General features: G+C 32.7%; 1 protein-coding gene across 9 annotated transcripts in view; it reads right to left on the bottom strand.

The window, feature by feature from the left end:
* Positions 1–27264, bottom strand: part of LOC148311518 (optomotor-blind protein-like) — a 208663-nt gene that overhangs the window by 111816 nt on the left and 69583 nt on the right. For 3 of the 9 annotated variants that reach the window (XM_088256515.1, XM_088256514.1, XM_088256510.1), the window contains exons 2-3: positions 17874–17987; positions 15392–15554 (exon numbers count right to left, since the gene is read on the bottom strand). In XM_088256515.1, coding sequence (XP_088112641.1) covers positions 15392–15554; positions 17874–17987 — 277 coding nt within the window. Of the gene's footprint in view, positions 1–15391; positions 15555–17873; positions 17988–18690; positions 18805–27264 lie in introns of all 9 variants that reach the window. The other 6 variants (XM_088256519.1, XM_088256516.1, XM_088256512.1 and 3 more) reach the window with 3 other exon arrangements.

Genomic DNA, 27264 nt, shown 5'->3' on the forward strand with positions numbered 1-27264 from the left:
ACTGCATCATTTACAAGTAGTATTATCTTCATCGTTGAATACCTGAAGGTAAGTTTATTAGCCTTAGCGTGGCTCTTCAGGCACCAGTTCAGAGTAATATTAAAAAATATATATTCTAGTAAAAAATCACATTCATTTTTTTACCCTGGAAATCTATGCTATGATTTAAATGTCAAATTCATTCTTTGTTATTTTTTTTAGAAATCGATTATAAAAATAAACACAAAAGTTTTACTGTTTACTTATTGTATTAAAAAATATACAAAGACATTAGAAATATTGACCAAATCCTTCATAACCTATTACAGACGTAGATAATAGTTAAACGTATATATTACAATTTCGTATTTTATGATTCCTTTTTATGTCTGGCTTTCAAATATTTTATTTAAATTTATTTATTTTATGAACATGAAACAAAAAATATAAACAATCAAGTTTTATAAAGGTTATTTTTTCCATTTCAAAAGCAAATTTTCTTCTTAATTTCTCTTTGTGTATCTCACTACTTTTTTCTAAGTTCTTACATCTTTAAAAGCTTCATTCATCCTCTCATAATAATCTCTTTGATAAAATCAGCCAGATCTTGTGTTCATTGAACAATTTCGCTGTACAGTGTACACGCAAAGCTTACAAGTTTATCTTGGTATTAAATGTGGGCGATTCTCCTACGAAATCGGATTACGTCACCATTGTCAGCTTGTACTGTGCGAAATCCTTTAATTCCTTTATGTTTCGTGGAGATAATCTCGTAAAAAATGTGGTGTACCCCAAAGACATCTTTAAGATTAAACATGGTTGTGGATAATATTTAAATTGTCAAAAATAACATTTATATGTTTTTGACATTTTCTGTTAAAATCATTATTTACTAATTATTTTTTGGCAACTTACTAACTAATTTTTACGCCAAAACCATTCTGTCTCTATAAGCAATCTACTACTCTTTTATTGTACATTCATGCTTCTCCTCATTCATACACACCCGCCAATTATTCCAACTCCTGACCTAAAATTAATATATTAATATATTATAATAATAATTATTCCAAATCATGCCAAGTTTTCCACAGTTCCACTGCTTCTATTTTAAATTACATTAGCCTCATATACCATTCTGGCCGACCTCATTTGTTTTTCATGTCCGAACCGTCTCAACACACCTTTTTAAAAATTTTATCATAGTTTTCTGAGCCTCGTATTTGTCTTTTTTCTAGTTCGTTTTTTTAAATTATTTTGGTTACCCTTTTTCGATGGTTTATTTTTTCTACCCAGTGGAATGCTTTCCATATAAGCGGAGAGGCAGTGCTTACCATATTTTAAAGTGAATAACTGTGATAGTTCCTGAAATCTGTTTTTATCAGTATTTAAAAAAAAACTACGTGTTTTTCAGATATATGTCAGCGAAAAAACACTCATTATTATCTGAAATATATATTTTTTTTAATTTTAGGGGTTATTTTTTGAACTATTGTAGATATCTTTCAGATAGTCTTTTTTGGGAAATTGAAACATAGAATTATGATAAATCATTTTTACTTAATGTTTTACTCAGTAAATACCACTATTTCTTAAAATCTACTGTGACACGTGATTCGATGCATTCCGCGTCATTTTCAAACACCATATACCATTTTCATACGGTGTTTGAAAATGATGACATCGAAACACGTTTCACAGTAAATTTTAAGAAAAAGTGGTATTTACTAAGTAAAACATTGAATTAAAATGGATAGATTTTACCACAAAGTGACTGCCGAATCAATTAATGAAATTATGATAAATCAATTAGAACATGTAGGGAATAACGAGGTTTTAAGCAGGGCTGGGGAGTCTAGATGCTTACTTAATAAAGTAGCACAACGGTGAGCCAAGTGGATAGGCCATAATTTAAGACAGCCAGGCTTACTTTTTACGATTGCAGAAGCCATGTGCGAAGCCACAAACTATAGAAGATGACCCGCTCAACCTATATGGACCAAATTATCTTGAGACTGACCATGAAAGAATCAAACCAATTATCACAAAGATTGTAACCCACGGAAAAAAAGTTTTATAATATTTAATCCAATTTTTAAAACAAAAGCAGGTACATTATAAAATTTTATTACATCCTTTTATGTTTGTAGATTTGATTATGATTGCCGTTTGCTACAAATTGCTCGACAATTACTACAAATTTTAATCACACTCGAAAATGGTATTACTAAATATTATTATACGACATTATATTATCAGAATTGTCGGCAATTCAACAAAATTGCGCTCTGACCGGGCGAATTAATCTGTTTAGATCTATATCATCAATTCAACGGTTCAACACTCAACTGGATTGTATTGTGTCGTGACAAAGAAATGTGAAACTGTATTGCAACAAATGTTTTATTGTTGAACCTAGAACGTTTTTGACACCATTGTTCTCAAAATGTTACACTCACAATTATACAGCATTTTGAGTGTGTCCAAATATATTATGTTCACACACTTGAGAAACGCCTGAAAAAAACTTGAATTTATTTTGGCTTATAATTAGACCAGTTAATTTATTTACAACATTTTGAGTGTGTCCAAATACTTGTTCACAAATCTGAGTTATCTCCAATTAGGAAAAAATTAAGAAAAAAAACTTCTTATTGGAGATTATCCAGATTTGTAATTTGTAATTTCAAGTATTTGGACGCACTCAAAATGTTGTTAATAAATTAACTGGTCAAATTATAAGCTAAAATAAATTGAAAATCATTTTTTCAATCGTTTCTCAAGTACGTGAATATAATCCAGGATTCGGATATAACACACAAATGGAAAAATGCTATGCTTAATAAGAGCTTTTCTCATTTCAACATAGATGGCTATTGTGAACTCGCATAAACAGTTTGATCAATATATCTAAAAGATTTAAAAAAAATAGCGTGCTTGTCAATCATGGGCAGAATGGTGAATGTTACACGTGTGTAAAGCGATCATATGAGCAGTTTATGACAGATCATAAGCTCTATAAACATCCAGACTTCCATACACTTCAGCTATGTTTGAGATGATAATCTAATCAAAAAATGATAATCTTTTTACTATTGCTTTCTGAATTGATAAAAAATCAAAACAATGACGTGTTGTATTTTTTTGTTTTTGTTGCTGTTAAGTTCTGTGTTTCCTCGATGTGAGGAAATTACACAACACGTCCAAATGGCGTATGTGAGTGGAAAAAACGTACTTTATGTACCGTGACATTTTGCCTTATTAGCGCTGCAGAAACAAAATATCTTGATTTAAATACTAAAATGGCCTGCGTCCGCATTAACCCCACGCCTTCGTGCCCATAAATACGAAATAATACATTATGAAAGTTCTCAAGGGAGGGCGGATCGGAACAGGGCTGTGCCAACGATTATTCAGTCGTCAAAATCGAATTAAAAAACCGTTTATTTTTCATTTGTTCGAATGGTGATATAAGTAAAGAATGCAAGAGAGGTGTGTTGAGATGGTTTGGGCATATGACTCGTATGAGTGATGAAAGGATAGTTTGTAAATAAATTTATAAGGCAAATGTGGTTGGTAATAAAAGCAGAGGAAAACCGAGGAAAATTTGTCATGATCACGTTTTTCAAATATGAACTTGAAAGCGTCGGCAATCGGGGTGTATGTATGAGAAGATGTATGAATGTGGGAGAGGCGAAGATTTGTGAACAAAGAATGATTGTTGTAGCATTCTGTTTTCTCTCCCTGTGTAGGCAGATAAAATAAAATTCTACAACAATGAAGAAAATAGAATGATCCGCGGGGGTCTGTTGGGGAAGCGGCGTAATAGTTAGATTATTTTTTAAGCTTCTATTTTGTTTACAAACACCGTCTTCAGGAAAATACCATAATGAAGAAATCTAATAGTATATTAAAAAAAAAACAAATGCATAAAATACTCCAATTAATCGAAATTGGATTTTTTGCACCCCGACTACATATACACATAAAAAACTGGATATAAAAATACACCAAAAATAGTAGCGTATACTATCCAATCGAAAAAGTAACAGTTACTCTTCAGTCACATCCCTAGTTCATTTTTAATCAACTGTGTTATAACCGGTAACCGATTATTTTGGAATATTTCGATCAATAATTCGTGTCTAGCAACCCTGGATTGAAAATATTTATAATTGCTCGTATTAACATGTATGAACATACACACTCGCTGTTAGTTCTCATCGCTTCCCGCCACATAAATATACATACGTGGCGGCAAATTGATATCTTAGTACAGTCTGCATCAAATCGTCCGATTATATTTCCACTCTAGTGTTAACCCTATTGAGAATGTAATGTATTTACAGATTTGGCATTTAATTAGTAGAACTGCATTTTCATTAATCATATTAAATTTTAAAATCATTCACTGATTATTTGAGTCTACTAAATTGTATTTTATTATTAAAAACACATGAAAATAAGATTTGTTACGGTTGTTTTGCCTTGTTATGACGTTTTTAAACTATGTCAATTGTCACATATTTTTTTATATTTGTTTTAAATAGTAAAATACAATTTAGTAGACTTTAAAAATCAGTGTTTGATTTTGGTATTTAATATATAAATTAGCGTAATGTATAATTTTATCAATGTGATAATCTAATATGTTTATAATTTAAACATCTCTTTATTATATTTCTGAGTTTGAAATACATATACGTACATTCCTCTCATAAATTCGTAAAACTTTTCTTTCTTTGCTCATTTATTCCACATGTTCAAACTATCTAATTTTTATAATTTTTATTAAACCCCTATCCGCACCCCAATGGTGCATAGGGCACTGCTTCATATAAACGCAGTGTTATCTTGATCGTTTACACATGAAGGAAAGGTGATCAGCCCTCCGCTTCAGGTACCAGTCCAGGGTAATATTGAATAAATATTACAGTGAAAAAATCACTTATATTTATTTGACCCCCCCCCCTGGGAATCGAACCCGGGGCCTCCAGAACGGTAGCCGAGCGTGCTGACCATTACACTACGGAGGCGGACAAAATATCTAATTGCCTATGCATTTATTAATTTTATCGATAATGTTTGTCTCATCGTTACATTTTTGCATTTTTTTGACATTTCAACCTAGATGAAGTAAAATATGGTATTTTGTGTACATAGCCTATAATTTGACTAGTTATTTTTATCCGCAATACTTTGAGTGTGTACAAATACTTTTTCTCAAATCTAGGTTTCCTACACTTAAAACTTCATATTTTTTTCATATTTCACGATTCCAACATTGATCACAGTATTCTTCCACTTAATAAGCATAGAATTATCGAGGGTCAGATAATCATTAATATTGCATTGGCATTAATTGGCATTAATATTGCGAAATCTCATTCAATCAAGGGTTAAATCTGGTATCAACGTAACGTGTTCTTAATGACGACTTAACACACGTATTAATTACTCGTCGCAAGCATGAGGCGTGATATTTCACTGTGCCAAGTCAAACCTCAATCCCTGGGTTACAGTACTATTTTCAAACTCCCTAACCATCGGTTAAAGTTTGACGGCAGTTCAAGCAAATGCGTTGGCAGTAACAAAAGTAATGACAAGTTTAATCGCAAACTTTTGATGAATGCGTTGGATTCCATGTGCGTAACTTGCGGTTTAATTTAAACTAGATTCGAAAAAAATGTGTTTTAAGTTAACAACAGTAGTGAGATGGTGAGAATACACGTGTATAATGATATTTTTAATCTAAATTTCTAAATCTTACTCGTTATAAGGTATAATGGAGTTTTTATCTAAACGCGCAATTTGTACGACGATAGTTTTTATTAAATTTATATTAAAAACACTTTTTTGTGATGGAATAAGCATTATCGATAAAATTTACAAAGGTGTGTCGAGATGGTTTGGACATGTGGTTCGTATGAGTGAAGAAAGAATAGTAAAACAAAATTATGAGGCGAATATGGTTAGAATTAAGGTAGAGAAACGCCGAGGAAACATGATAAAATACTTAAAAAATAACCCCTCAAATTGATTTTTTTTATTATAACAATGAGTGTTATTTTGCTGAAATATATCCGAATAAATACGATAAAACAATTTCTTGAATGCAGCTATTCACTTTTAAAAAACATAGGCACTTTTTATCTGTATGTGGAACGCATCCCACAAGGCACACAAAATTAACCATAGTAAAAGGGTAGTCAAAATAAAGTTCGTATAAATTATTTGTGTATGTTATTTTAAGTAAGTTCGTAATTGAGTAAAAAAACAAATAATAAAAAAAACAACCGACGAAAACTTGAATCGAATGATCGAGTATTTCAAATGCTTGGACTTGACTATGTATGGGGAGATGCGCGAATGCGAAAGACACGAAGATTGATCGCAAGGACAGATCGGTGTGGCATCATATTCTCGCTGCCTACCCCTGAGGAGAAGCGTCTTAATGGTTAGTTAGCTTACATTTTAGTTAGGTGCACGGAGTGTGTGGAAGTTTTTGGTAAGGGAATGTAATTAACTATGGGTATTTTAAGGTTTTTTTAGTATTTTAAACTAACTAACTAACTAACTAACTATCACGCCGTTTCCCCGCAGGGGTAGGCAGAGAGAATAGAACGCCACACCACTCTGTCTTTGCAAACATTCTTCGCCTCTTCCACGTTCATGCATCTCCTCATACATACCCGCCGATTTTTTAGATTTAATGTTTTAGAATTTAATAAACCTTGATGATGACAAGGTTCTTGTCGAAACCGGTTGGTTAAAGTGTACTAATAAGTACTAATAATTAATAAAAAAGTGGTTAAAACAAAGTTGTTTCATTTTATAAAGTTTATAAAATGTGCCACAAAGTATCTGCGGAAAACATTCGAGAAAAATATACATTTTCTTTGAAAAAAAAAACTCTGCGTCCAACAATATACAAAAAATAAATAATTGTATTCGTTGATTTTGTAAAAATTGTAACATAAAAAATCAACAAATGAAATAATTGAAATCGGGTTTATTTAAAGTGGTGTGGCACTCCTTTCTCTATGCCTACCTCTGCGGGAAGTAGCACAGTGGTTAGTTAGTATTTGTATATATTTATATCAACTTTGCGTCGTTTGTTTTTAACTGAATTTTTCTATGTACGGAGTCCGCAGTTACTTTTTAGCACAGAATATTTGCGAAAGACGATGTACGACATCTGAAGAAGTTATCAGTTGTCAAAAGACGGCCTTTCTCACGCGGGGGCGAATTATTTTGGTCCCTTGAGCCCTTTGTGAGAGGAATAAGGACCCAAAAAAGGCTATTCCAGGCGTATTAAACCGAGGACGGGCACAAAGTGAAGAAAAAAATTCTACTCGTCTTTTGAAATGTATAAAATAACGTACTTATTATAATATTTCCACAGAAATATTATTCGATAAAAATGTCACCTTCGAATCGATCACAAGATGAAATATGTTTTTTTTGTATGTTTATATATAAATAAATTTATTTAATAACATTTAGGAGTTTTTTAATCATATGTTCATATGGTGTACGGAGTGTGTGGAAGTTTTTTGTAATGGAATTTTATTAACTATAAGTATTTTACTGTTTTAGAATTTAATGAACCCTGATGATGACCAGATTCTTGTCGTAACCGGTTGGTTAAAGTGTGTTAATAATAATATTAATAAAAAAGTGTTTAAAACAGAGTTGTTTAATTTTATAAAGCATATAAAATGTGCTACAGAGTATCTGCGAAAAACATTCAAGAAATTTGTTTATATTATTTCATTCAGTAAGCAGTAGTAATTAATAATTCGCAAACGTCCAATTCAGAAAGAGACCTGTCGCGCGAGGGGCCAGACGTATTTACATGCACAAATTAAAAAAATATGGAGATTGCAATTTGATTTTTTCATATTATTTCTTAACATCTCATCAAAGATGAAGAAGAATATGAAAGTCTGGGCATTTACGGGGCTGACGACCGTCATAGGCTGGTTTAAGTGATCACTTTATAAACGTGTAACATTCACCAATTCTACCCATTATTGACAACCACACTACTCAAATTCTTGGAAGTTCTATATATATGAACCAATTTAGAAACCTTGTTCTTGAATCACTTGAACTTCACTAGAGAGATCTATTGGTGAGATGTAAAGAAGCTTTATTAAGCAGAAACTCTTATATTAAAGTGTGTAAAGTGATCACTTAAACCAGCCTATGACGGTCGTCAGCTCCGTAAATGCTCAGACTTCCATATTCTTCTTCATCTTTGATGAGATTTTAAAAAATAATATGAAAATACCTCCTCTAATTGGAGATAATCCAGGTTTTGTGAACAAGTATTTGGACACACTCAAAATGTTGATTTTTTTAACTATAAATTTAATGAATTTTTTTTTTAAATATTTTTTAGCTCCTTGCCTTTTAATAACTTTTCTTTTGAAAACATAATAATAATGTATAAAATAAGGAATAGGTTTAAAATCAATGTTTTATTTTTCTCATCTAATCTTTAGTATCATGTTCTTTGTTAGTTTATTAAAATAAAACGTACATTTTCAGGCCCTGCAAGATTCAGATTTGGGCACAACTGCCTTGTCTGCATTAGCTCACCTGGTTGGCCGTCAAAAGACTCCAGTGGGGCGTGTTGAGGTGCTTGTTTTCTGGGTTCTTGCCCCCTTTGTTCAATGCCCATCCGTCTATCTCTCATATTGTTATACAAGGCCCGAAGCCCTGAAATACCGGCCACAATGCACAGTGGCCCAAAATTATAAATAATGGCAAATAACTCAAAAAAAAATATAAATAAATGTGCCTCTTCTTATTCTTATTTGTGTCTAATAGTCCATAGGATACTGTAGGGTCAATTATCGTCGCTAATTAACCGTTTGTATTTTTAACTTTCATTATACTTGGTAAAAACAACTATTCCTTAAAATCTAATATGACACGTGTTTCGACGCATTCCTCATAATTTTTGAAGAAAAAATTTACCAAGTTTCAACGGATTGATTTTACTTGATTTTTTAACTGACTGCCGAATCGATCAATAAAATACGCATATATATGCTAATATGGTGATTATAATTTATTTTTCTAAGCCTTTATTCGCGTCCGATGGTGCATAGGGCACTGCATCATATAATTGCAGTGTTATATTGATCATTAACACGCGGAGGAGGGGTGATCAGCCCTCCGGTTCAGGTACGAGTACAGAGTAATAATATAGAATAAATTTGAGAGTGAAAAAATCACTTATATTTATTTGACCCACGCCCCCTGGAAACAAACCCGGGACCTCTAGTAGAGTACCGAACGGGCTGACCATTACACTACGGAGGCGGATATATGTATATGTAATGTTTATATATACAATATAATATATTATTTATTGATTCGGCATTAACTTTGTGGAATGACATGATTATTTTATTAAAATAATACACTTGAATATACCACTTTAATGAGTTTTATTTTATTTACGACTAGTTTCGAAAACGATAGATGTTTTCATATTCTGGTACAAATTAAAACTAATTTTAATTTCTACCAGAAGATGAAAACATCTGTCGTTTTCGAAACTAGTCGTAAATAAAATAAAACTCATTAAAGTGGTACATTCAAGTGTTAAATTTTAATAAAATACAATATAATAAGTATAAATATTAATTTTTAAACAAAAATATATAATATAAGAGTTTCAGCTTAATAAAAAGCTTCTTTACATCTCACCAATACATGTCTCTAGTGAAGTTCTAGTGATTTAAGAAAAAGGTTTCTAAATTGGTTCATATATATAGAACTTCCAAGAATTTGAGTAGTGTGGTTGTCAATGATGGGTAGAATTGGTGAATGTTACACGTGTGTAAAGTGATCACTTAAACCAGCCTATGACGGTCGTCAGCCCTGTAAATGCCCAGACTTCCATATTCTTCTGCATCTTTGATGAGATGTCAAAAAATAATATAAAAACAAATATTATTTCATTTTTTTCACTACTTCATCTAGCTTTCAGTACCGATGAAGAAATGGTACCTTCATCCATTGTCGTCCATCTGAGCGTACGGACAGAGGATAGTTCGCAAGATTGCACGGGTTCTGAACAGAGATAATATCAAGATAATCCTGCTACCAGCGGTGGTCGGTTGGCATTGTATGTCGGCGTTCTTCAAACCGTCTCTACGACTGATTAAATATCTACAAGCTACAAAACGCTACTATGAGATCATTTTTGTGCGGTTATTGTAGATGAAGATAATACGGGTAGGTACTTGAGATTCACTAACCTTTTTGATATTTCATTACACCCCAATAGTGAATATATGAAGGCCTCGCTTAACGCTGTTTTTTTTAGGGATTCGCAGACATACTTGTACTTGTATTCTGTCTAGCAGAGCTTTTGATATCGCCATAACACAAAAACATATACTTAAGGATAAACTTGATAAGGTATCTTCCTTTAACGCTGGAAACGATTTGAACGTATTACTGCTCTAAGTGGAGATCATGACGCATATCGCTCACTCCTTTCAAGAACGTCATAAATAAAAAAACTTGATTTTTCAGGAGAACGTTTTTAAAGTTTAAAAATATATTACAATGTACTAAAAATAAATATCAAGCCACTTATTAAACTTTTTACCGTGCAACAGATCTTTTTAGGTAAAACCTGAAGATTTTTTTTCCATTTGAAAAATATTTATTATATTTAAAGAAATTATTAAACTATACTTTTTCTTCAAAATTCAAAAACAACACTTTCTGCCTTGTTGCAGGAAAATATTAAGTTGAAAATATGCCGCTTTTGCTGGGATATAGTACGTTTTCTGGGCATTCCGAAGACATGCAAAACTGAAAATGGATGATTTTATATTTATGACGTTCTTGAAAGGAGTGAGCGATATGACATTAATAGGGGTAATTGTTAGAAGGAGACTTTTAAGCACATTTCGATTCTAAGATATTCTTCTTTTTCAGATTGGTTTAGGGCTTGTTTCCTGTTTTTAAGAAGGATTCGAATCCTGCAATGTTGATTCCCAGCTTTCAACCAATCTCTTTGGTGGTCTGTCCGAGAGTCATCTACCTTAAGGTTAGCCGTGCAGTGCAATGTGGGGAGAGTTTGGATGGTTCCATTCTCCTCACATGCGCATACCATTGTGTTCTTCATCGTCTTCCCCACCTTACGACATCTTGAATCTTGCAAATTTCTCTTATCCTGGTGTTCCTTATTCTATCTTGACTCTTGCCAGATATGCTCCTAAGATTCTTCATTTAGAGCGTTTTTAGTTACTACGGTGTCCGCTCTACATTCGATCCCATATGTCATGATGGGTAACATAAGATCATTTCAACTGATTCATTTACTCAACATATTTTAGCATTGATCACTCTAAGATCATTTTATACATTTGAAACACACATCTTAGACTAAATTAATTTTCAATGATTAAAGAAAACACTTGTTTTTTACCACTTGAGTTTTATTATAGATTACATGTTTCAGAAGTTAAACTTCCATCATTCAGGTCTGTATAATAACTTAAGTTATTATACAGACCTGAATGATGGAAGTTTAACTTCTGAAACATGTGACCTAAATGATGGAAGTTTAACTTCTGAAACATGTAGTCTATAATAAAACTCAAGTGGTAAAAAACAAGTGTTTTCTTTAATCATTGTAACATGTCTTACCACAAAGTTAATGCCGAAACAATAAATAAAATTAATTTTCTACTCAAATTTGTGTAACCGATTTTCTTCGACGCAAAGCGAAATAGCTCTATCAATGTATGTATGTAGAATCATGGGGTTTTGATTTATATTAATTATAATATGCTGTGGAGTCCACAAAATAAACAAAAATAACCTGAAAATGTCAACAAAGCCTCCATTTAAGTATGTAAACAAAATAACCCTCAATCTGTCACCTAAATGGTTTAGGATAATTAGACCTTTTGTCCAGCGCTTAGCGTCGTTATCGCAAAAATTTCAGTTTTACGAGTCTCCGTACTAAACGGCTACCCGACCCGTTGTGTGTAGATTAAATGGATACCCGAGCATTTGTAAGGAGCATAAGAGATTATTAGCTTCAGGTAGTGATAAAAGCCCTTTAGGCAGACCGCCCTTTGTGCCCGTATTGTGGTCGCCCTACATCTCTTTGTGTGATTTTGAACCAGTTTAAAACGCATTATGTATGTATGCCAGAATGCATATTATGTCATTTCTTGCGTACCGACTCCTTTCCATATTATTTGATTGGCTACCGGGGAAAGAGGGATGATTTCTATCGGTAAGGGTAGTGAATTTGATAATCATTTAAATCTAAGGGAAATTGAAATAATTAAGACAACATTTTTTTCAAACACAAAAGCATTATGATCTCCTGGTATTCGTTGCATTAAAGTGAGCTCTTTCGTTGAATTTATTTATTTCTTTTATTGGCTACCGGGAAAGAGGGATGATTTCTATCGGTAAGGATAGTGAATCTGATAATCATTTCAATCTAAAGGAAATTGAAATAAGTAACACTAAAATTAAAATTAAAAACACCTCAAAAGCTTTATGATCTCCTGGTATTTGCTGCTTTCAAATGAACTCTATCGTTAAATTATAAATGCATTTCAGATTTTCTTTTGGTATTAATTTTTTTTAAACATTACTGTTCTTTTATCCATACTCAATGGTGCATAGGGCACTGCATCAAATTAATGAAGTGTAAATTTGATCATATATTATTCGAAGACATAGTGATTGGTCTTGGGCATTAAGTACCAGTTCAGGGTAATATTAAGTAAATATTAGAGATTTAAAAAAAACTTACTAACTTTTACTTCACTAAAAGTCGAACCCGGGACTTTCAGCATAGTAGAAAAATGCGATAAACTCTACACTATGGAGAGGGATAAATGTTATAGTGAACTGATAAAAAAAATAGAATATAGATAAATTAGAAAAATTAATAGGCTTTTATATATTTCAACAGGGTTTCAAATTATGGTATGCAAATTAATTTACTGAAAATTTCATCTGCTTGATTTGCCTACTTAAATTGTAAGTATCAAGAAAGCTTGTATTAAAAAAGACCATCATCCTTATTTTAAGCGAGCCATTAATAAATCAAAAAATGAAAAAGTTTCGTATAACAATTGAAAAAATTGTATTTTTAATTTTTTTCTAAACGATTTCTAAAATGTTGAAATTTGGTATGCAAAATCACTTACCGAAATCGTCATTTAAAAGTATCATGAAAGCGTGTATTTTAAAAGGGTAAGATCATAAGGTCTTAATTTTAAGTGAGTCATCAACATACGAATAATGCTGAAAAACTTCCGTAAACCAATTGAAGCCTTCCGCCCTTACTTCCAATACTTGTAGAAATAATCGAAAATAAGGGAGATTATCTCTTTTTCTGCTGTCAAAAAACACCGCCTCCGAAGCGCTCCAAATAACCTAGTCAAGTAAATAAAACATCCGTATCTACGCGATATCTATCAACACTTTGCAGGTATAAGGATTCTAAATTTCAACCTGTCATGTTTCTTTGTTTTTTGCTGACCTTGCATGGGTTAAGCTTCGTGTTTGATATTAAAAAGGTGTAATAAATCAATCTGCCGACCACGCCCATAGCGAGACGGTCATTTTCGCATTTTGGGATTCTGTGATGCCAGCTTTATGAGGGTATATCGTCGGGTTTATCACGCAAATCTATATATTCTCCTCGGGCCTCCCCGCGGGAGATCTCCAAAAATCAAATAGAACACAATCAAACAGTTTATTTTCGTCATTATTTATTGTCATCGTAGTTTTTAATGTGTCCCAAAAGTTTTTTTGTCAATTTTTCTCCCTTTCAATTGCCATCGACGATTGTAAATCTTTTTATTAATTTTGCGGGATTTTCAAAAGAGATCGTTAAAATTTTCATTGTATTAATTAGTTTCGTATACTTTATATCTCAGTAATTAAACTTGTCCTAAAAGCTTTGGTTCTCTGAAGCTTTTTCATGGTGAAATATTTCTATAACCAATGAATAGTTTTAACATTTTATGAATATTTTTTCCTGATACTTAAATGTTGTAAATAATTTTATAAAGTTTACAAAAATATACATATAAAACACAAACTTTGTTTGTATCCACTATTTTTATATAATACTATTTTACAAATGCTTTCAACAAATACCTTGTATTATTCAGGGATGGATAGATACCCTGTCATCCATCAGTATCTATCCATCTCATTGTATTTGTCAAAACCGATTGAAAAAATAATACAAAAATAAAAGTGATTAAAAACCAACAAGTTAGTGTTTTTTTTCATTGTTCATATTCGAGGTAACACAAATTTACACAATTTTCGCGTGGATTTAAAATGATCAATTTTTAATACAAATATTATCAATAATAACACTTTTACAACAACGCATGCATAGGAATTGGGAGTAGTGTAATTTGTTTTAATTGCTACAAATAAAAAAAAAAATCAATTGAAATTCAAACCATTATTCTTAGTATCAAAAATATTATATTCCTGAAAAATATCCTTACTTAAATATCATGAATCGAAGAAAAGCGAATCATTTTAAAAATTTAACTATCGTGAATTTATGAAATCATTCAAAATTACAGCTTAAGAAGCTGGAAAAGATGGTTAATACTGAAATTGATATATTTTGTAATACTAATTTACACCGTCTAAGGAGTGACTATATTTATTTATCCATTTATTGTTTCATTTCTATACTATTTTTTTCATAATTTATTTGAATACTATTATAATGAAAAATTGAAAATTATTAATTATATTAATCGAATAAATAATTATCTTGTCAATATTATTAATATTTAAAGCATTTACTTTGTGGTTAGTCATTTTTACTTTATATTTTTTAAAAATGTTAATAATATTATTATATAACCACTCACCGAGATTTTTATGTCTACCGGTTTCGACACGTACCCGTCTCTTCGTCAGGACAATCACTACTACAGCATGCAAACAATACCACCCTTCACCACCATAGCACCATTTACACACTTAAAACAAAACAAAATGTTTAGCACATGCGATTTTTGGTCTACCCGAAGACCAAGTTTTGTGTAGTTTTAAGTGTGTATATGGTGCTATGGTGGTGAAGGGTGGTATTGTTTGCATGCTGCAGTAGTGATTGTCCTGACGAAGAGACGGGTACGTCTCGAAACCGGTAGTCATAAAAATCTCGGTGAGTGGTTAAATACTAATATTATTAACATTTTTGTAAAAAAAAGTAAATAATGATCTTTTTCGGTTATCCGGATTTTTCATGTCCGGACTACCTTCTTCCCCAATTAGTCCGCATAACCGAGGTATTACCCTATTCTCGTGTGTATCAAGTAAGTGGATAGGAGGTGGTATAGGAGTAAAAGAATGCGATACAACGTACAGTACTTACAAAGCCGTGCTTGTCACTGATGTTGTTGGTCAGCTTGAGCTTGTGGAAGGAGACCACCTTCTGCATCCACTGCTCGCCCGTGGAGGGCGAGTCGGGGTGGATGTACATCCGCTTGGGCATTTCCGGATCCGCCTTTCCCGCCACCATCCAGCGGCTGCGGGACCGGGAACACAGGCGTGAAGATACCACGATTACAAAAGCGGAGATTTGCAGAAATTTGAAGAAAACTAACGGTTTCTGCCTCTACAAGTTCTTGGTGTGACACTTTTTTGAACAGACACAATTGAAGACGATTTAAAATTTTAATTTATATTTTATATCTCTAAAGAAGTCCGAGTTTTTACAGTGCTTACAATCTGTCATAGTCTAGTTTCATAAGCGATAATTTTAAACTCGTTTGATATTGACCATTCTACCCATAATTGACAACCACACTAGATACTCAATTTTTTAAACTTTTATATAGATACATATATATGTGAGTTCATTTGAGTAGTTTGGATGTCAATCATGGATCAGGAGTCGGAATAAGGCGGGTATGTATGAGAAAACCCATGAATGTGGAAGAGGTGAAGATAATTTGCAAAGATTTATATTATTTGGTATGGCAGTAGTATGAAATACAACCCGATCAATATGAAATATGTAATTCATGAAATGTTGACGAAAATTCGATCGAGAACCTCCGAAATTCCGAAAGTGTGGTTGTCGATCATGGGTAGAATGGTGAATGTTACACGAGCATGAATAGGTCACTTAAACCAGCATTTGATAGGTCGTAAGCCCTGTAAATACCCAGACTTCCATAGTTTTTGTCATCTTTGTTGATATGTAAAACATTAAACTGGAGAAACCCAGACTTGTAAACAAGGAAGCGAATTTACGAATGAAACAAGTCTGTTTATAGGGATAAATCCTTGAGTCTGTTTATAGGGATAAATCCATATTCAATACATGTTTTAAATAGTGTTGGGCAGAAACGTCATTTTCTTTTATTTATAATATCGAAACATTGTCAATAATAAACATATAAATGGATTTTATTTATTTAACTGTTTTAGTTTGGGAATCGAAACCAAAAACAAAACAAAAAAATTCTGAATATTTTTTTTAGAATAACATGTTCTCAAGCAGTCAAAAATTGCAAAAGCTTTGACTGAAATATGTTCGTTTTATGTCATGAGATCAAACAGCTATTAAATTACTTGTCAAAATACGTGATCACTTCAAATCCTGTCGTGTTTATAAGTATTTATATATCGTGGAGTAATAACTACATTTAGGTAACTCGGAAATCTATGTTTTCGACCTTACTACTAAAAACATCAAATTATTTTCTGGTACAGACTACAGATATGAGTCAAATATGTACCATAACACATTAAAATCATTAAATTTTTGCCTATTGAATTTCCCAACAAAGCTTATTTAAAAGTTACCTAGTTGTAGTAATTACCCCACAGTGATTTAAATAGACAAATCTAAAGAGATTTACATTTAAGTTTAGTGACATAATATTAAAGATTCCCAATTGGATTAGTGATTATGAATAAACCATTGGTAAACAAACATTTTCGAAACATACTGTGTAGCTTTTTCATGCAGTAATAAAAGGAGAAAGCGAAGCGTTATTTTGGAAAAATACTTTAAACAAAAAGACAATTAGTTAAAAAGTTAAACCAAATACAACGTATACTGTGGTAAACAATATAAACAAATGATAACATTGACTAAAAACAAAGAGATCCACGTGATATACAACAGTACACATCTCGAGTTGAAATAAAAAATTGAAAAGCAAAAATGGTGAGGTGATGCTTAAGTTGCGGTGAAAAAAGTGAATAATGATAAATGATAAATAAAAGCGGTAAAGATACATACAAACTATGTCGAAAGATAACCAATTAGAAGTTGAGAATAACGAAAAAGAACGTAGATCTCTTTGGAAGATTGGCGCATGCTTCTTGCCTTGATTTATATCTTTCTATACTTGTTCTTCAGTAAATTGGTCACCTCAATTCTTCGAAGATGAATCTTTCCTGCAGTAGTTTACTGGCGTTACTTTTATCGCTAGTTTTGCGTCTAGTATTTTAGACAAATTTGATTAAAATAGTAGATGTATAATTGATCCAGTATGTGTCTAAAATGTTTGCCCACCGTTAATGTTTTTATCAAGTCTGCATAAAAATATATGACCATCGCTGAGAAATTAACACAAAATGGAACATTAGAATAATTTCAAAGCTTAAGTAGTAAGAAAAACACAGAAATGTAGTTATTATTGTTATTTTTTGCTTAATCGCGATCAGTCATATATTTTTACATAACCTCTTGGTCGAAGTTTCATTTAGAGCATATTTCTACTTATTCGCAAGGAATTGACGTCGGAAATACGGTCCAAAAGAAAGGACAAACAAGGAAGCGCAGACCTGGAATGCTTAAAAGGGCACTATCGCCCAAAACTTTATTATACCTGTTGTGAAATTTATATCGGCAATCATCGGCGGCCACGATGTCCATAAGCAAAATGTATTTGGCTTTTTTATCGAGCCCCGAAACGCGCACCTTGTAGGCAGGAAACATGCGCCTGTAACGAGCAGACAGTCATGTGTCAGCGGGGAGTTCTACCGTGTAATACTGGCTTTACTGGAGCCGGCGGGGGGTAGGCAGGGAGCGGCGGGGCGGAGTTTGTTCCATTGCCGGTCACACACGTACGAAAAATTTTAACCTTTTTTTTATAAAATAAATCCAAATTGGACATTTTTCTTTTCAAATTGGACGTTTTACTAATCAAATTGGACGCTATAAATTCAAATTGGACTTCATATTGTATCGAATTAAGAAATCAGAGTTTTCAATTTGTTTTCAAAGTACTCGAATAAAATTAAATTTAAATTAAATTAAATTCAAAGTAGTCTTGAAAATTTTGTCCGAAAACTTGATTACACATCGCGCGCACCGACTATGACAGCGCGCCGTTCAGGCTTACCAAGTTGACGACTAACGCAACTTGCTAGTCTTAACAATAAAATGTGTGAGCAGGTATCCATACTGGCGGTAAATGTAGATTTTTTTTTTTAATATATTCATATTAGTTATGGTTTGTGCATAACGTGGTCCAATTGAAACATTCAGCGTTTGCGACCGGCAATGGTGGGTTAGGTTTCTGGACAAACACATGTGATGACAAGGCGGGTGCATATAAACAAAAATGTAACAAAACAATATAAAACGTCAACACAAAAGTTCCCAAAGCGATGTATCCTAGTGCCTTCATCGTCCTAGTGTACCTGTTGTGGAATTTGTATCGGTAGTCGTCGGCCGCTACAATGTCGAGGAGCAGGATGTACTTGGCTTTGGCGTCCAGCCCAGATACCCTGAACTTCATCTGAGGAAACATTTGCCTGCAAACACAAGCAACAGGTGACGTCGAGGCATCTAAAAACCTGCTCAGGATACTGTGAAACTCTCAAAATTTTCAAATCACAACTGGTTACATTTGAAGATATTAAATAAAAAATAATATTTTCAAGTTGTTCCACTTATAAATTCATGGTAATATGTGAATATCAAACGTGAAAAAGAAACTTTATTAATTGATCCGGCAGTCACTTTAAAAGTGATAATATCTGTCAGTTTGTACTTTAAGTTTTCATACCACTATTTCTTAAAATCTATTGTAACAATAAGGTGTTTGAAAATGATGCGGAATGTATCAAAACATGAATCACAATAGATTTTAAGAAATTGCGGTTTTTACCGAGTAAACCTTAAATTAAAAATATGCAATCTTTTAAATAATTTAGCGATTCTTAACTGCTAATTTTCCCCGAAGTAATTATTTGAACGTATCAGTATCACTAGCTATCAGAGTAAACGATTGCAAAACCACATCATCAACATGAATTCTCGCTTTTAGCGAGATAGCGAGTATTTCAAAACTCTAGAATTGCTAACTTCACTTCCATGTAGGAATAAGCTGTAAACTTGATAAATTAAAGCCAAAATTGGCTCATAATAAGCTGTTATAATGACATGTATTTTAATGCACTGCATCGAAACACGTGTCTCATTAGATTTTTTTAAACAGTGGTATTTACCAAGGAAACATTACTTATTACATTACAAATGGATATAATTTACCACAAGGTGACTGCCGAATCAATTAAAGAGATTGTTTATTTTCTGGAATTATATTTGAGTTTCTGCGTTTTCAAAATACATAAATTATCCTTTTTCGATGAGAGTCTTGTAATAAAAATTATCAAAAAAACGCAATTTTCTCTACTAATAGTATTTTTTTAAATCAGAGTTGGCGAGAGATTCCTCGGGTCAGTTAAAATCATAAGTAGCTGAAATCGGAGACAACATAACAATTTATGCATAAAGATACGTGTAATGGCAGAGTCTGAATACGAAATGAACTTTCAGATACTAATCGTGACTGGAAAACATAATTTACACAAATTTAAAAGTTAAATAACCATTTAAAATATGATATTAAACTAGAGATGTGATTAGTGAGTAGCTGTTACTTTTTCTATTTTGTATAGTAAAAGCATTGTTAACTTTGTGGTATGGTAATATAACACTCTCCTTATCATTCATTGTTTACTTTGTGTAATACCACTTTCAAACAATTGGTACATATTACGTTACTTTTTATTTTATCCGATTGAAATGGTTTGTTGAGATGGTTTAGTCTTTCCTCATTCATTCGTTCCACATGTCCAAACCAACTCAACATACCTTTCTTTATTTTATTGTTAATGCTTATCTTAGCTTTGCATTTTTTCCTATTGTTGATAAAATTAAGAATGGCGTGTTGAGATGGTTTGGGCATGTGAATCGAATGAGTGAAGAAAGGACAATAAAACAAAATTATGAGGCGAATGCGGTTGGTAATAGAAACAGAGGAAGATCGAGAAAATCAAGTATTTCAAACGCTTGAAAGTGGTCAGGTCAGGAGTCGGAACAATCGGGGGATATGTGTAAGGAGATGCATTAATGCGGAAGAGACTAAGATTGTTTGCGAAGACAGATTGATGTGGCGTTCTGTTCTCTCTGCCTACTCTTGTGGGATGGCGGCATGATAGTTAGTTAGCTAGATTTTTTAGATAGAAATACGAAATACGAAACCAAGTCCATGCACTGATTGGCGTGATGTTGAATTATTCATAAATAGTCATTATTTCATTCGGTTTTAAAATTCGATTGCCCGTGCCTATTTTAAAGGTGATAATATGTATGCAAACACCTTTTCGCGGGAGTAATTAACCTTCTTTACCCGGATTATCTAAAAATTACGTATTCTCCGAAGACGGGTATTGGAAACCCCAGCTGTATTCATTCAAATATTGTATGGAATAATAATAATACGGAGCATATTCACAGTGGCGTCAATGATCGATAGAATGCACTTCATTATTCCTGTCTCGCCTGCACACAGTTGTGGCGCACAGTAGTCAGAGTGAAATAAATAAAATGTCTTGGATAAAATACACACGGTGACACAAACCATTCGACCATCGTATCACGTATCGATAGATTTGACCTTAAAACAACAAATTGAGTATAAAACGATTTGAATATTTATAACATTTTGTTACGTAATCATTTTAATAATAACTTTTTTGCAAAGGAATATATTCACAGAAACAGTTTCACATAGGAAGTAATAATATCTCATCGTAAACCTTGTTTTCAAAAACTCAGTCACACACATTGTTGACTGTTGCTTTGAAAAGACAAAGAAATTACTTTTTAAGTTTCTCACTAAGCTAAAATTATTTTTAATTAATATATTTCAAATATTAATTTAGTATTTTTTTAAACATATTTTAAATAATAAAAAAAAACAAAGTATTCCTTAATACTATTTTTTAAATGCAATTACTTTTTATCACATTGCTTTAATGATTGGCAAGTTATCGAGGGATATATAAAACGTCTAGGGGGATTTTGAATACCCCTATCAGGCCCGCATGGGTTAAGTTTCAAATATATCAAAAAATCTCCGCTGTTGCTTGTGAGAAACAAATTGAATGTCTGAAATCGCGGAATCTTTGACAAATACGAAAACGCTGGAAACCCATACGGGATACCCATGAATATGTATGAGGAACGAAATATAATACATGCAAATGATATCATTTCACCGATTAAATTCATAAATGTGTTTGTATTTGCGAGAGAAACATTTCCACAGCTTCTGTGTATTCCTTTTGATGTGCCGAACGGGCCAAGCATGAATGCTCAAATGTGATAATTATACCTATGGTTATAGGAGAGAATGGATTATAAAATGGTCGGTCGAGCTACCCAGTTTACGTACCAAAGATACTTAATTGATTGTTAGAATCACGTGGAGATGAGAACTGTTTAAAATCAATCCAGTGTTGATATTTCGCTGGAAAATAATCAACTTTAAAAAAAAAACGTTTGCATTCTTATCACAAGCGGTTTTTCAGAATGTAATGTAAAAACCAAAAAAATATTGATGCTAAAATTTAGAACAAATGTGTTTTTTTCACAAAATTAGACTTTTTCCGTGGCACACTAAATAATCACCACGGTACACCAGTGTGTCGCGGCACACACTTTGCGGAACAATAGCCTAGATGATGTTCTATATGATGGAAGGACCTACAACCTGAGGACGAGGGCTGACCTCAACAGTCTACAAAGACGATAAGTTGGGATGGAGCCAGGAAGAAGATGTAATCAAGAAATTATTAGGGTGCTAAGAACCTGAACTTATTCTAAACCAGGCAATAGCAATGGGTCTTTTTGGAAATACATCAAGAGTTAGACCAAACAATACACGGATGCTTCAGAACGATAACACGATTCGAAGGCATTACCCTTGGAGAAAAAATTAATAGTTCACGCGTTCGTGGAAGCCTGGCTGTAACAGCCATCAATAGTAAGGTAGAAGAAAGGCAATTGAGATGGTACGAGAGCATATAAGACGCAAAGAACCTGATCACATTGTGAACTAGGCTATCGCCATAAATCTTTATCGAAAGACATCTGAGGAAAACCAAAGTATTCATGGATGCTACAGGAAGATAACATGATTCGAAGGCATGCCCTAGGTGACGTTTTCCAGGACAGAAGGACCTACAACCTGAGGACGAGGAGAGCTGACCTCAACAGTCTACAAAGACGATTAGGATGGACTCAGGAAGAAGAACAAGAAAATTGTCGATTACGCTTCTGTTGTGAATCCCAAGTTACAAATTGTATATTCAAATGCGAAAAATCTCTGGAATCTGGATAAATGATTTTATGATAGCTTTGACACCGAATATATTTGATAGAGTACGATAAGCGAGTTGAGAAAATTCCGACATTTTGCGGGTCACAAAAATGGTCCGCCTCGTAATATCAAAAAATTATCGCCTAATAAAATCGTAGTACAGTAAAACCTCGATATACGGGCCTCTTTTTAACGGACTTCGGATTTAACGGACGAAAATCCGGTGAAATGAAAAAGAAGTTTTTATTTTTATGTGTTTTTAACAATAAAATACAATTTAATAGACTCTAAAAATCAGTGTTTGAAATTAACATTTCATGCATAAATAAAAATGGAGTTCTACAAATTACACGCAAAATCTACGAATAAATAAAAATTAAAAAAAACTTGATCGTCTCGTTTTTGAAAGTAGTCAGACAATAGATGGAATTTTGTTTGTGATTTGTATTGTCTACTTATATCTAAATACATTGTTCATATTTTCACAAAAGGTTTTTTTTTAAATTTAATAAAACTATCTACCCTTTGATTGCAAACAGCTATATATGGTATCAAACGTGTTGACCAATATCACTAGTCTGTTTTTGGTTGGTTAGAAGTTATTTCTTTTTAGCAACAAGCCCACCAATGTACTTATTTCTTTTCTGTACAGATTATATAAATAAATAAATAAATAAACGTTAATAAATTTGGATAATTTATGTAGCGCCATTTTCGTATAAAAATAACTCAAGGGCGCTTCATTTATTTTAAATCTTTATTTTATAAAATGGACTTTCAGCTGTAACGGGCACCCTTTCCCCCCAATCATTCCATTATATTGAGGTTTCACTGTATCACATTGAATTGAGTAAACTTTACATAATACACAGAATGGATTCCATTTCATGTGGTCCTGTTATTGATTGTATCTTTACAATAACTAACAACAGCGCACACTGAATCACGCGTCGGCATCTTCACACAACTTGCATAACTGTCAAAAATGTATATAAATTGACGCCAATGCGAAACCGGTTTCCCGGTGTGAGTCTAAGAAGTCAACTGGATTCTGTTTTAACGAAATGGGCAATTTTCGCTCGAGAGCAATACCGGATTTAAGGCCCTACATTCGTTAAAAACCAAGTTAATTTTCTTTAAACCCAGGTCACATTCGACGTAATTGTTTTTTTTTTCTTAACACGCCGTTTTCGCAATGTAAAATTAAGTTTTTCTTCGAAAAATTAATATATGGTTTCGAAAACAAAGTTTTAAAAATAATAAAAATATATTTACCATATTCTAAAAAACAAAAAAAAATCTTAAACGTATTTTTTTTAAATCGTGTGTACTGACGTGCGTCTCTCTACGCAGCCGGACGCTTAATGAAATCGAAGAGACGAAGATTATTGACAGATTTGTGGGGCGTTCTATTTTCGTTGCCTACCCCTTCAGGAAAGAGGCGTGATGGTTTTTTTTAATAAAAAAAGATAAAAAATTATGTTTTTATTATTTACACAAATATTTCAATTTCATACTATTTCTGTGAGCCTAAGCGACTCATTATTAGAAATATGTATCAAATTGTGGTAGAGTCCGCGACACTAACCACGGAACCACAACCCGATACATTAATACGAAATGCTCGATACACCTAAAGGTTTTTTTAAATCATTTTTTATACATAAAATACATGCCTCCAACAGTAAGTGTTCAAACAAAAAATTACCTTCTTATATAATAATAATAATAAAACCCTTATCCGCACCCCAATGGTGCATAGGGCACTGTATCATATATTAACGCAGTGTTATCTTGATCGTTTACACATGAAGGAAAGGTGATCAGCCCTCCGCTTCAGGTACCAGTCCATGGTAATATTGAATTTATATTACAGAGAAAAAATCACTCATATTTATTTTGCCCCCCTTGGGAATCGAACCTGGGACCTCCAGAACGGTAGCCGAGCGTGCTGACCATTACACTACGGAGGCGGAGATTTAAAATAAATTATGTAAAACAGTAGTATGTAATAACACCACTATGTAAGGCAGATGAGAAGAGATCTGACATATTCCCTATGACGTCACCGTTAAAAAAAATTACATTAGATCATATCACATCGCTTTTAGAAGAAGCACCGAGCATGAAGGTGTAGGTAGGTACTGAGATGGGAGCAAATTAAAAAATATGGCTGGTTCTCACCGGTTAGTTAGTTAGGTAGCTATAAAAATACAAAAGTAAAGAGCAGATCTTCTTTTTTACATTGTTATTGAATCATACTACTATTGAGACGATTATTCTGCAATATTTAACAAAAAGTGCAAAAACTATCAACTATAGTATGCCGATTTAGTGTCGATCGAATCGCATTTGCTTTTGCAATCGATATGACCTGTGTATGGTTTCGCTAGTAAGGCGATACTGACACCTACATATGTGTCAGTATATACGTCAGTGTGTGCTTATACGATATCCATAATGTTTGTGAATCGATCAACTGCACTCTGCACTCGAGTTGCACAATAAACTATAACTGAATTAAACTTAGTCTGGCTACTGTATGCAAAGGCAATAACGTCAAAAATAGTATAAATACCAAGTAAAAATATTATAAAGCTCAATAAAAAGCTTATTTTCATCTAACCAATAGATGTCTCTAGTGAAGTTTTAGTGATTCAAGAACAATGTTTCAAAATTGGTCCATTTAATATTTAGAACTTCCAAGAAAATTAGTAGTGTGGTTGTCAATAATGGGTAGCATTGGTGAATGTTACTCGTGTGTAAGGCGATTACTCAACCCAGCCTATAACGGTCGTAAATGCCCAGAATTCAATATTCTTCTTCATCTTTGATGAGATGTCAAAAAAATAATATGAAAAATAACTCCTATAATTGGAGATAATCCTAATTTGTGAACAAGTATTTGGACACACTCAAAATGCTGTAGTATAAATACACTAAAATCTCTCTGTAATAAGAGCCGGACATGTCTGTATTCAATAAAAACTAATAAAAATAAAATTTGTGACAATTATTTCACCTTCTAATGGTTTTTTAAAACTACTATCAGTAGTGAAGAGAGTAGTTTGATAATGCCATAACAAGGCGAAAGAATAGTCACAAATTATATTTTGATGTTTTTTTTAAATAAAATACTATTTTTAATTAATGTTTTAATTAGTAAATACCACTATTTCTTAAAATCTAATGTGACACGTTTTTCGATGCATTCTGCTTTATTTTCAAACACCGTATGAAAATGATGCAGAATGCATCGAAACACGTGTCACAGTAGATTTTACGAAATAGTGGTATTTACTAAGTAAAACATTAATTAAAAATGGATAGATTTTACCACAAAGTGACTGCCGAATTAATTAATGAAAATACAATTTAGTGGCCTGTAAAAATCAATGTTTGATTGTAATACATAAATCATTATTTATCACTGTTATCGCATTGATTTTCACTGTAATATCAATTATATATTACCCTAAACTGGTACCTGAATCAGAGGGCTGATCACCTTTCCTTCGTGTGTTAACGATCAAGATAACACTAAGTTTATATGATGCTGTGCCCGATGCGTAGAAAAATGAAATATGTGTATTGATAAGATTTTTTTTAATGATGTATAATAATTAATTAAACCCTTATCCGCACCCCAATGGGCACCCCAATGGTGCATAGGGCACTGCGTCATATAAACGCAGTGTTATCTTGATCGTTTACACATGAAGGAAAGGTGATCAGCCCTCCGCTTCAGTACCAGTCCAGGGTAATATTGAATAAATATGACAGTGAAAAAATCACTAATATTTATTTTACGCCCCTTGGGAATCGAACCCGGGACCTCCAGAACGGTAGCCGAGCGTGCTGACCATTACACTACGGAGGCGGACGTTGATGTATAGTCATATTAAATAATAACTATACTTACCGCGTTTTACATAAAGATGGCACTTTTGTATCGTACATACCTCATATACTGAAAAAGCTTAGTTTAGAATATTCTCGGCGAACTATTTATATGAAATGTGTGGCGTGCTTACGCGAAAACGCTAATATGAAGGATTTTTGTATTGACAGGTGTCATACGTGTTACAATGTATTTTAAATAGGTACTTAATGTGCTGCATTGCGCTCTTATAGCCACTATTTGCACATATGAACGTATGCAGGTTTATTTGCATGTGTGCAATGCACAGAACTGCATTATTACATGAAAAATCAGTTATTTTATTTATTGTTTCGGCATTAACTTTGTGGTAAGACATGTTACAATAATTAAAGAAAACACTTCGTTTTTTACCACTTGAGTTTAATTATAGACTACATGTTTCAGAAGCTAAACTTCCATCATTCAGGTCTGTATAATAACTTAAATATAAAATATAAAATTGTTCTATAAATAAGGATAGGGGGAAAGTAAGGGGAAGGGGTTAGTCAAGGAACGGAGTTTGAAAACAATGGAAAAATTGAAAGCAATGGCGAAGAATTTTGAAACAATATATTATTTAATAAATTATTATTAGAATTCAGGTTTTTTTGTATTTCTAAATTTTCAAGATAATTCATAATTTGGCCTTTATATGGAACAAGGTGTAATAATTTTAATTTA

The sequence above is a fragment of the Brachycentrus maculatus genome, unplaced genomic scaffold (assembly GCF_059751285.1).
Source record: "Brachycentrus maculatus isolate JH-2025_06_01 unplaced genomic scaffold, ASM5975128v1 h1tg000061l, whole genome shotgun sequence".
NCBI classification, from domain to species: Eukaryota; Metazoa; Arthropoda; class Insecta; order Trichoptera; family Brachycentridae; genus Brachycentrus; species Brachycentrus maculatus.